The sequence below is a fragment of the Protopterus annectens genome, chromosome 3.part0 (genome assembly GCF_019279795.1).
Source record: "Protopterus annectens isolate FY-2018-M chromosome 3.part0, PAN1.0, whole genome shotgun sequence".
Lineage (NCBI taxonomy): Eukaryota > Metazoa > Chordata > Ceratodontiformes > Protopteridae > Protopterus > Protopterus annectens.
In genome coordinates, this window is record NC_056731.1 from 1,626,516,886 (window position 1) to 1,626,530,209 (window position 13,324).

The following is a 13,324-nucleotide window of genomic DNA, read 5'->3' on the forward strand; positions in this document are numbered from 1 at the left end:
AGACCGAAGAATCCAAAGAATTGGGCTGGGTGGGGGGGGGCTTAGATTCAGGATAGACAGAAATCAATGCAAAATATATGTAGGAAGACCTCCAAGAATGGAGGAATAGGGGCTGGCATAGGGAGCTCCCAACTCCAAGAAGTTATGCCCTCCCTCTCGCTCTCCCTTATTCATACACAGATGGCCATCTTTAAAGTGCTGCATCATTTTTGTAATGGTTTCTTCACAGGAAATTTCCTCAACATGAGAGGCAGGGCATAAGTTGTCCACATCAATCTGGCCTGGAGTGTGCATTTGGGACAAGTAAACTGAAGTATGTTCATCTGAATCAGACTCATCCTCCACAGAAAAGTCATGACTTCTCTTCCGAGAAGGGGTGTGAGAGAAAGGGGGGTTTAAAGACAAAATAACCTTGTACAAGCCACATTTGGGACAAGTAAACTGAAGTATGTTCATCTGAATCAGACTCATCCTCCACAGAAAAGTCATGACTTCTCTTCCGAGAAGGGGTGTGAGAGAAAGGGGGGTTTAAAGACAAAATAACCTTGTACAAGCCATGAGAAAATTCCACCCATTCCTTTTCTTGAGACATACAAGGACTTATGGATGGATAAATAAAAATAATTCAGTCTTTCGCGACAGCTGCCTTAAAGAGGTGGATGAGAAACTCAGCAGACCTCAATTAAGGATACAAGCAACTCTTCCCCAACCAGGATATGGAATTATGCCCTCAATTTCCTCTGAAATAACCCTGGTTTCCCCTCCCAACCATATTGGTGTGGACAGTCATCGGACATGTGCAAAGCAGATGGTATGTCTGGCCACTCAGCAGCTTATCAAGGTGCGACATCCCTCCTCAGATCACTTTTGCAGTATTCCAATATGAACAGGTTGTGGCAGGGTCACAGCAGCAGAAGCCTGATCAAATGCATCATGGGTTCCTGCAGCACCTCAAAGGGTAAGTCCAGATCCAACCAGGCAGATGACAATTCATGCCTAGACCTTATGCATTTTTTGGTGCGAGTGGGATGGTCAGATGCAGATGGTTCCACCATTTTGGACTGGCCAAGGGGCTCCAGTCACTGGGTTTCTAAATATTAAACCAAGAAAGATGCATACATAGAATATTCTGTACAAAATTACTGACAAATCAGCAAATTCTTATAATAGTGCTCAGCCCCAAAACAAAGACTGGGAGAGGAGATTCTTAAGGAATCATACTACTCTCTCTCTCAGCTGACATCTAACAAATACTATCACAAAGATTCAAAAAAGGTACCCACTCTGGCATTACCTGAATAAGTGAAAGCAGGGGCAACTGCCATCCATTACACAAACTGGCAGCAACACAGTCTGACTATCTTACACCCATGGCCCTAGGTCATACAACAGACATATGGAAGGCTCTGGCACACAGTATGGATGCCAGATTACTTCATGGAGCTAACCCATGAGTAGTGCAATACTGCAACAGTGATCTACGGAAGGACATCATACCTTGATAAGTGTAAACCCAAACAGTAGGCTCTAAGAAGTGTTCCAACATCTAGTGCTCTGCCAAGTTACTGAGGTAGCCGGTACACAAACATCCAACAGGATTTTCAAAAGAAGTCAGCAGTCATGGAGATTGTTCTGGTACAATGGGGTTTTGGGAGTAGACCAATTTTCCCCCTACAAACATAGGGAAAAAAAAAATACACTTGAGAGTGTGTATATGTTTTTTAATATATTTATTAAATTACAATATTTACACAGTTCTGCCTTCACAGTCCTTGGCAACACACGCACACAAAGTTTGTTCCAAAATAACATTCTAGCCAGCCAAAACAGGTACATCCATTCAGCCAAACGGGTGCATCCATTCAATTAATATACCTGTGAACAAGAGAGCAGGCAAGTTCAGGGTTACTTTAAGTATTAAGACTCAGTGTGCAGAAAAAGCTAGAGAGAGTTCACAATCCTGAAGCTGTCTTAACCAGAGATTTCTACAAAAAGCCTTCCAGTGTCATTTAATATACAACCAACCAAACAGCTTGATCATGGGAGATTTCAATTATCCTTCCATCGATTCAGTGACTTGTACGAGCACAAATATCACTCAGATTCCTGGACTTTGTCAAATCAAAGGACCTGGAAGAGTTAGTCTACACCCCCATGGGGGGGGGGCAAATATCCTAGACCTGGTACTCGCCAACATGGGAGCTAGTGCACTATCCCTGTTGTGTTGCCCTCCCTGGTAAAGTCAAGCCATAAATTTGTCTCTTTGAATTAAGACCCTACTTGAGCACAACCTCGACAATCGGATGGGTGACTGCATAGTCAACCCAAGGGCGGCACTTATGTCCCTCAGAAAGAGGCAGCTGATGTAGATCATAGAATTGTTCTGTTAACAGCCATCTAACTATGGTGAATTAAAAAACACAAACATATGACTAGGCTTGTAAAGGCCCTCATCATTAGCCTAGTAACCGCCTATGAGCCTAAGATAGTGTGCCACGTCTACCACACGTTCAGAAAGTTGGAGAGAATCAGTCCCCCTCACTATTGCTGCCCTGATACCGAACAAAGGGCACAATGTGGTACTTTCCACTTAATGTTGATGTAGTCAGTTTGTACAACTTCTCCAACAAGCACATTAAGGAAATTGTTTTATGAATGACATTTGGGCATCGCATTCTTCCTAAATTCTAATGACTGTTAAGTGGTATATGTTTAAACTTGTTTATGCATACACAGGATATTTTGTACAAAAAAGTCAGTTGCTCAACATATACACACACACACACACTATGTATATATTATACATACATACACATATATATATATATATATATATATATATATATATATACACACACACACATATATGTGTGTATATATATATATATATATATATGTATATATAAATATATATATATATATGTGTGTGTGTGTGTATATATGTATATATATATATATTTATATATATATATATATATATATATATATATATATATATATACACACACACACACACACACACACACACACACACACACACACACACACACACACACACACACACACACACACACACACACACACCTCTATATATCTCTATAATACAGATATATATATATAAAAATAGAATATTCTCTTGTCCGGTACATATTTCTCAGAGGTACAGGCCAACACGGAAGGACTGTGGCTGACCAAGTTCGCAGATGGGCGCCATAATAGACTCCAGCCGACACAAGCATCCTTCAAAAGGACCTCATAGAAACAGACAACTGGTGCCAGAGCCATGGCCTCAAGCTTAATGCCATAAAGTGTATAGTCATCCCCTTCAGCAAAAACAAAGTGCCCACAAATTACCACAGATAGTAATCCATTCTATTTTTTAATTAGTATAGTTATGTATTATAGTATATTATATATATCATTTGTTTACAATATGTATAAGAGGAAAAATATGTGGATTAGTGAAATTTGAAGGCATTGTAAATGATGCTAAATATTTCATGTTAACAAAGAGTGAATATAGCTTTAAGGAAAGGCAAATATGTTTTTGGCACCACTGAAGTTATTTAAACAGCGTAATAAACGCTTTAGTTCTGATGAAGACCAGCTGATTTGGTTGAAAGCGCTTAACATAGTTCAACAGTTCGCTTTGTTTGTATATGCTTATAGTGTTTTGTCGTACCAGTCCGTTTTCATTATTTTGTGTTTTTTGACTTCATTAAATCGTGGATTTATCATTTCTGGCAGTCGTGAGCACTTATTGGTGGAACCGGAGAATCATTGTGTATATTGTGGGTTTCCTTACATTCTGATGTCGACTCTTACTGTGGCAGACACCGGTGCTACTGCTTCACACAAAGGCTCTAATGGCTTGGATGAGATGGATAATTCTGATCGACAGACAACACAAGCATTGTTTTTTTTTAAAACAAGAACTTAGCGAACTTAAAAGGGAATTAAAACTTTTAACTCTCCTTGTACACACACTTTTATCTGGAGATACTTGTCAAAAAGTAAATCAGGTACAATTGGCGCCAACTACACAGGGGATCGCTAATGAAGGTAGACTCAGGTCGGACGTATCCCTGAGGACAGATTTGGATATGGATTCGCTTAAACAGAAGAAGTCTCCGTTAAGATTAAGGAGCGTGGTTAACCCTAACAATGCACCCGATTGTAAAGGTGAGCCTCTGAATGATAGTCTTGATATACCTAATGGACAGAAAGTATATCATAAAAGTCAACACAATACGTTAGATGTTACTGACCCATTATCTAGCAGTAATATAAACTTGACTGAATTTACGTTTCACTTTTCTCTTTATGATATTGATTTAGAGGCTAAAAGGACAGGCACTAAACCCAAACGAGTGCTACCGGCTAAGACATATTCATCGGTTACTGAACATAACATTAACAGTAGTAAAGGGCATGTATCACAATTTAAATCTTTGCAATCTGAGAATGTTAAAGAAAGTCATTTTTTTAACTTTCAACTATGACATTGACAAAATGAATGGAAAAAACATTGTTATTCATGCAAAAGAAGATGCCATGGAAGAGAATGGGAGTTTGAAAAATATGATCTACGCTTTGGGAAAGAAATTAAAGACTATTAATGGACTGAAAGTAGATATGCATTTATTGAAATGTATAGACAGTAAGATAGTCCCAATGGGACTGAGATTTTTTAAGTTACCCATGGGATTAGATTTGACTAACACTGGTAAAAACTAAATTTAATGTGTTCTTTGACAACTGTGGACACAATTTTGAGATTATTAATTAAATATAATGATGAAAGATTGAGTAATTTAATACAAGAAGCTGAGAAACTTAATACATGTATTGTTAACGATTATGTTGAGGGATAGAGAACAATATAATACAAATACAGCTTATATCTGGCGCAGTCGCCAACACGACAATTTAAAAGAACAGAATGTTTATAATAGGTATAATGATAGTAAATACAGTAAAAATAATTTTCAGGACAATTATGGTCAAGGAAAGCATTATGGGAGACAGGATTTTAAGAGAAACCCAAGAAACACAGATCAACCTTATCAGAGAACTTTTCAGGGAGAGAATTATTACAAGAGAAAGTTCTACAACCAATACTAACAGAAGTAGACGCAGCTTCTTATTACATTGAGAATGATAAACCAAAGTTTCCATGTGCAAATTCAACATTAGATAACAGACTATAATAGTTATAATAATGTGAATAAAACATATGGAAATGGTGACAATGATATAGTAGTTAATGGGAATATCTACTCCTATAATAACTTTAATATATATAATTATTCTAATATTTCTATAGAGACTGTTCACTTTGAATTATTTGAAAAAGGTATGAAATTCATTCCTAACCCGAAATTTAACTTAACTGAAGTATTAATTGATTTTAAGAAATACATAAGGAAAAATTAATTTAGAAGTATAAAGATATACCAAAAAAGGATCATATATGTGTAGATTATGGATTAAACAATCAGATAAGTAAAGAGTACTTTTATGCCACCCAATCATCCTATTATTGAAACTTTTGATAAAGTAGTTACAAGAGAAATATATCAGGAATATAAGAATTTGAAACAGATAACATATGTTAATAATTTATCATACAAGGAAATGAAATTACTTTTGAAATTAAGAATGATAATAGTACTAGAATAATGAAACCAGATAAAAGGGGGGGATAGTGCTATATGATCGTATTCAGTATACAAAGAAAATTTATGATATACTATATCTAACTGGAAATTATGAGACCATTTCTTTGAACGAGTTGCATATAGCCTATCAGCGCATAGACTCTTATATAGAGGAATATTTATTAGATGGTAGAATTACAGAAGAAATATATAAATTCATAAAAGTTAAATTTCCAAAGGTAGCTACCTTGGTAGGTATACCAAAGGTACATAAAGACACCAGGGACCCTCCCTTTAGACCGAGAGTATCTGGTAGTCATTCTAAAACTTTCCCTATGGGAAAATATATTGATATCAAGTTAAAGAATATGTATTCATTTATTAAACATATAGTAAAGGATTTGTGGGTCTTTTTATCCAATTTTCCTGTCTATACTATATTGAACAATAATACTATTACAGTGACTACTGATGTAATTTACTTATTCTCCTGTATCCCAAAACAGGAAGGTTTGGAGGCCTTTAATAACAGTTTAGTGAGGCACACGAACCTAGAATGGGATGAAATATGTTTATTATCCGAGATGATGTCCATAGTATTGGATAACAACTTCATTTATTTTGAGGGGGAATATTTTAAGCAAACCAGAGGGGTAACTATGGGGGCAGCGTGTGCCCCCATTTATGCAAACCTGGTTATGCTTAATTGGGAAGACAGTATTTTGTTCCCCAGCAAATATTACCAATACATAAAATATTATTCCATATTCTTGGATGATATTTATATTTTATGGGAAGGAGAACAAGATATGCTACTACAATTTATAAATTTCCTCAATAATAGTAGCGATCATTTAAAAATGTATTCTTTTGATAAAAATGGATTACCATACTTGGACACATATATATATATTATGACGAAGGTCAAGTCTACTCCAAAATTTATAGGAGTACATTTTCCAACAATTATTTAGACTTTTCTAGTTGCCATCCTTTTAAAAGTTAAGTACAATGTGTTTAAAGGTCAATGTATTTGTGCAGCCAGAATGGTCTCCGATTATGAAGAGATGAAAAGTGAATTGATATTCATTAAAAAACTTTAGTCAAAGAGGATATCCCGAGGTAATGATGGAAGAAATTATTAAATTATGTTACCCAGCATTGGAACATTAAACACAAACCATTATTGGGAGCTGGAAATATTCATACCAATAATTTGGATAATAATGTGGTTATGAATAAATCGGTTTCAAACTTTCAAAGAGTTTGTATTTTACAATATAATTTAGGAGTAGACAAAATTAAAAGTATAATACACAAATTTTGGCACTTAATTAGTATGGACATGGGTGTAGCCCAAATATTGGGATCCAAACCCAATTTTAATTTATAAAATGGGTAGCAACATGAATATTGACAGGAAAAGAAGTAGTAAGAAAAACAATAATAGAAGCAGAAAATGTGGTTTTTGCAATCAATGTAGACATGTCACAGGAAAATAAAGTTACAGAATGGACATAAGACCATTATAAGGTGTAGATATGGAAATTGTACCACTAAAATTGTAGTATATCTAGCTACATGTGACAAATGCTCAAGCTTCTATGTAGGAGGAACAGAAAGATGTCTCAAAAAACGCATTTATGACCACACATATAGTATCAAGACTAAATACAAAACTAATGCTTATATCGACACACAGAAAGTAAAGGAGAAGAACATCAATTCAAATTTAGTATTCTTGAAATTATAGAATTAGATCCAAGAGGTGGGAACTATAAGAGTTTATTGGCATATAAAGAGACATGGTGGCAAATACGGTTGGATGCCACCACTCCACCAGGTTTAAATGAATGTATTTCTATTAAATTATTATATTCATAGAAAAAGTATTTTAGTTAAGAAAGTACTAATATGTAGGAGTAAAAAAAATTTTACATAAAAATTTTTAACAAAAACATGTAAGAATTTTAAATATATATTTATATGTATAGAATTGATTTTAATGGTTGTACATATAATTTTTTATTTGACACAACAGTAGATGAGAAGATAGGAGTATATATAGAATTATATCATTGATTAGTATTTATATACAGATTTTACACAGATTTTACATAGTTTTCTATTAGTGACAACTTTAGTAAGTTGATTAATTTTGATATATTTATTTCATTTACCTCATACATGTGTACACATACTGCTTTACAATGTACAGTAATGAATTAATAAGTATTAACAAATATTAATATTTATGAATTATGTATAGCCTTATCAGGTGCTCGAATAGATAGTTCGTAGTCAATTGTAATAGAATATATTTTATATGTTTTAATTAGTATAGTTATGTATTATAGTGTATTATATATATATATATATATATATATATATATATATATATATATATATATATATATCTCATTTGTTTATAATGTGTACAATAGGAAAAAAATGTTGATTCATGAAATTTGAAGGCATTGTAAAGGATGCTAATATTTCAGGTTAACAAAGAGTGAATATAGCTTTAAGGAAAGGCAAATATGTTTTTGGCGCCACTGAAGTTATTTAAACAGCGTAATAGTTAAACGCTTTAGTTCTGCTGAAGACCAGCTGATTTGGTTGAAAGCTCTTAACATAGTTAACAGTTCGCTTTGTTTTTATATGCTTATAATGTTTTGTCGTACCAGTCCATTTTCATTATTTTGTGTTTTTTGACTTCATTAAATCGTGGATTTATCATTTCTGGCAGTCGTGAGCACTTATTGGTGGAACCGGAGAATCATTGTGTATATTGTGGGTTTCCTTACATTCTGAAGTATGGAAGAAGTAATTAGGGACCTGGGGACCCAAGTTGATAGCAATCTCTCATTCGACAACCACGTGGCCAAAGTGGTTAGAAAATCATTTTATATAGGCCACCTAATCATGAAGGGATTCACATCTAGATCAGGGGAGGTCATCGTGCCTCTTTACTCATCCCTCATCAGGCCCATAATTGAGTACAATGCCCCTTTTGGGATGTACTTTACCAGACACCTGCAGCAACTGGAAAGACTCCAAAAGTACCTCACCAAGAGGATCAAAGGGCTCAAAACAGATGCCATATGCTGCCCGGTTAAAGAAACTCCAGATCTACTCAGTGGCATACCGCCTGCTCAGAGGCGATCTGTGCCGGACGTATAAAGCCATGTCCAACTCAGAATTAATGGACATGCTGCACCTCAGAAATCCAAATCCCATCGAGCTACGTGCTCGAGAGACTTGAACCTCAGCACTGAAATAAATAGGACATGCTGGAGGGACAGATTCATAACCCAGAGGCTCCCTTCACTCTGGAATAAAATCCCAGTCCAGGTTAGGCAGAGTCCTTCATTGACTCTCTTAAAGAGGAATCTTGATGAGTGGATGGGAGATCGTAGATTTACTCCGGGTATCACTTCTGTGTCACTGTTAGACAGATGCACAGTATACTAACCTCGAAAAAGGGCATAGCAAACTTCATTTTAAAATGGGTGGCGAAAGCCAAACACACTCTGGCAAGGCTTGTAAATGCCCTAGGGCAGATCGCCTAGTATACAGTACACTCAGAAACACACACACACACACACACATATATATAAAAAAGTGAGAATTCGCAAAAGTGTGGTGCTGTTCCGAGCAGGGGTAATGTTCCAAACAAGGTCATTATAAAAATGGCTAGCCTATCACCTGTAATGTTAATGCACTTGTTTGGTTCGATTCCTTCAGCTTCTTGACTGAAAGATTAGAGACCAGACGTTAGATGGGCTAAAAGATTAAGAATCAAGGCAAAGTAACTCAGAGGGCAAAACAAGTCTACCAAAGACAAATAGGAGGTAAAGAGGACAACCATAAGGCACAACCATGTACAGAATTAACTGCAAAATGGAACCACCTGCACTGAGTCAGAAGATGTAGCCAGTCTACTGGCTAACAAACTTGATTCTTCTCCCCCCAGCCAAACATACCCCCCCCCACTATCAACTAGGAAGCAGGTCCGACACCAAGAATACTACACTGATGGGCCCCGATAGTATACCAGGATACTGGACCCTGACAGTATACCAGGACACTAGCCCCAAAACAGCATGAAACAGCCCATTAGGTCCACTATAATCATTATAACTGCAGTCGCTGGATAGGCTTTGTGCACAAGAATGCAAAACTGCAAAGATCATCCCTCTACACAAGGGCAGGCCATCTTAATACAGACCACAAGTCTGACTAGTCAAATACAAAATCATGAAAATGATTAACAGTGACACAGGAATACAATGACAGAGCTTTCAGTCTTTCCAAGTAGGTCATGTTTTGTAAGCCCTGTATTCTCTTGGTTAGAAACCTTTCAGTCTCTCCAATTGCTTCCTACTCAACTTGATGGACTGAAGTTAATAAGGGCCTCTGGCCGACCAAGTCCGCAGACAACTGCAAACTATGGAGTCACAGAATCTCCACAAATGCACCAATAACTTCCAAGGGGAAGGACTCAGAAAAACTGGCACCAGAGCAACAGCTTGAAACCCAATACCAAGAAATGCATAATGGTAGGTTCATAGGCAAGTGCTATCTGCCCAAGGGCATTTATAAGCCTAGCCAGAGTGTGTTGGCCTTCGCCATCCCCTTAGATTAGTTTCCTGTGCCTCTGACAAGCAGAGCCATTAATTCCCTGCGCCTCTGTCCAGCAGAGCCACTGCAGTGATCCAATTTTCTGTTTCCCATCCACCCGTTAAGGTTTCTCTTTAAGAGTGCTAGTGAGGGGCTCTGCCTGATGTATACTGGAATCTTGTTCCAAAGCATGAGGAGTCTCTGGGGCAGGAATCTGTCCCTCCAGCACGTCCTATTTATCGTTGTGGTAATGTTTATATCTCTAGAGCGTGTAGCTCTCTGGGATTTTTTTTTTTTTTTTTTTTTTTTTTTTTTTTTAGGTGGAGCATATCCATCAATTCTGGGTTGGACATGGCCTTGTATGTCAAGCAGAGATCACCTCTGAGTAAGCCGTATGCAACAGAATACAGCTAGAGTTTCTTTAGTTGGGCTGCATAGGGCCAGTAATCATCTTGGCGAGGTACTTTTGTGGTCTTTCCAGCTGTTGCAGGTGTCTCATAAGGTACATCCCAAATGGGGTGCTGTATTCTATAATGGGTCTAATAAGTGATGAGTAGAGAGGCGCACTAACCTCCTTTGTTCTGGATGAGAACCCTTTTGAGATTAGGTGGGCCACGTAGAAGGATTTTCTAACCATCTTGGCAATATGATTATCAAAGGAGAGATTGCTATCTACTTGGGTCCCCAGATCCCTTATTACTTTTTCTGCATTTAGGGGACCACCACCTATGTGGTAGTTTACGGGTACTTTGTTTTTTTCCAAAGGGGAGGACTATGCACTTTTTGGTATTCAGCTTGAGGCCATGATTTTGACACCAGGTATCAGTCTCAGTGAGACCCTTCTGGAGGGTGTCTATCAACCGGAGAATCACTTATGGCCCCTAGTTTGCAGTCATCTGTGAACTTGGTCAGCCAAAGTCCTCTTGTGCTTGCTTGCACCTCTGAGAAGTATATACCGAACAGAAGGGGTACTAGGACTGAGTCCTGGGGGACGCCACTTGTAACCAGTTTACAGTTAGACCTAGAGAGAGTCTGCAACTCTCACCGTGTGAGTTCTGTCTGTGAGCCAATTTGCAACCCATCTCATGATGTATGGGTTAATGTTCAGGTTGGTGAGTTTGTCTATAATACCAGAATGGGAAATGGTGTTGAAAGCCTTTACAAGGTCTAGGTAGGCTGTGTGGACCTCCTTACCCTCATCTAATGCCTTGGTAACTGTCTCAAAGAAGTCCACCAGGTTTATGAGGCATGATCTGCCCTTAAAACCAAACTGGGTGGAGTCCAAAGTTTAGAGGCTCCCAAGGTCTCTGTTAATGAGTTCCATGATGATGCGCTACATAGCCTTGCAGACCAGGCTTATAGGGCGATCGTTCCCAGGGTCCATTGTGGCGCCACCTTTGTGGAGTGGGATAAGTGTTGCTGTGCACCATTCTGTGGGTATGTAGCCTGTAGAGAGGCCGAGTTTGAACAGTGTGTTTAGGAGAGGGATTAGTTAATTCTGGAGCTCTTTTAAGACACAGCCTGGGACACCGTCCAGTCCCATTGAGGCTGTGTTTTTGGCTTTGGATAGGGCTGTTTTCACCTGTGTGTCGGCGATTACCGGGGCCTTACATTCTTTTGGTATGGTTATGGGCCCCTTTAGGGGGTGAGAAGTTTGCACCGAACCAGTCTGCCAAAATGTTGGCAATATCAGTCGGTTCAGTGTATTTTGGGCCATTCTGCACCAACTCAGAGCAGATCTGAGAGTTTCCACTTGGGTTCTTGACACAGCTAAAGAACGCTTTGTGGTTCTTTGGAGTCCTTGGCAATTTTTCTTTCAAAGCTAGCCTTGGATGATTTAATGAGGGATCGCAGTTTCTTGCCGATACTGATCAGGGATGTCTTTCCTTCTAGGGATTTTGCTCTTATCTGTACTAGTTTCCTCCTTCTATTGTAGAGTCCATTTATGGCAGGGGTCCACCAGACTGGTTTCCTTTTCTTGGAGGAGTGAGTCTTGGTTTTGTATGAGATAGCATATCCTGAGTGATTACTCTATGGTCTGATCTAACCAGTGAGGGGTTGACGTCAGGTGTGGAGCACCAGTCACCCATGTTGGTGATGACCAGGTCTAATATGTTGTTCCCTCTGGTGGGGGTGTTGACCAGTTGATCCAGGGCATTCGAGTTTATAAATTCTAGGAAGTGTTGGGCAAGGGAGTTAGTACTTGAGAAGTTCTCCCAGTTAATGTTTGGGTAATTGAAATTACCCAGTATTAGGGTGTTTGGTAGGACCTTCATATTTCCCCAGTGTCTCCAGAAATGCGGAATGGGGGTCCTGGGTCATGGTGGGTGATCTGTAGCAAGCTACAATTTGGACTGCAGTTTGCCCATTGTTAGTTGCACTTGGATGATCTCTGATGCATTGTGCTGCACCACTAACCTGGAGGCGAGTATCTTTGATGAACATGGATACACCCCCGCCTTTTGTGTTTCAGTCTGGGTTCTGTGGCTGAAAGGTATGGTATAAGTTATAGCCTGGTAGTGCTGAGGTGCTCTCTGGAGCCTTAAACCAGGCTTCTGTTACTGCACAGATATCGATGTTCTCCATACTGAAGAGTGCCTCGAGTGCATGCATTTTGAGGTTTAGACTTCTAGCGTGGAGTAGCATTACCCTCAGTTTTTGGTTACTTGTGCTATTTATGGTGGTGGGTTTGTCTTATGAGCCTTGCCTAAAAAAGGCACTATGAGGGCGGCAAGAGCCTTTGCCAGTATTTGAAAGCCTAAGGGTGACAGGTGCAAGCCATCTCTTGAGAAGCAACGTGGCTTGACGAGCATGTCATCCCAGGCAGGCAGACAGATACTGGATCCCCTTTGAAGGGCACCAGAAACTTAGCCAATTGTTGAAGTTGATCATTTTTTCTTTATACTGTGGCATCATTCTTGGTGAGGGTAGGATGCTACTCAGGATCAGGGTCATACCTGCCTAGGCTACATGATCAGAGAGCTCTTCCATGTCTCTTCATGAAGTCCAGGGGTCTCAGGTCGTTCACACCAACATGTACA

At 38.6% G+C, this 13,324-nt stretch overlaps 1 protein-coding gene across 3 annotated transcripts in view; it reads right to left on the reverse strand.

The window, feature by feature from the left end:
- Positions 1 to 13,324, reverse strand: part of ZNF706 (zinc finger protein 706) — a 222,255-nt gene that overhangs the window by 191,557 nt on the left and 17,374 nt on the right. The window contains exon 2 of one of the 3 annotated variants that reach the window (XM_044065657.1): positions 1,498 to 1,671. The exons of the other annotated variants lie outside the window; for them this stretch is intronic. Within the exon in view, the coding sequence (XP_043921592.1) occupies positions 1,498 to 1,546 (49 nt within the window). The 5' untranslated portion in view covers positions 1,547 to 1,671. The remainder of the gene's footprint in view (positions 1 to 1,497; positions 1,672 to 13,324) is intronic. 3 annotated transcript variants of the gene reach the window in all.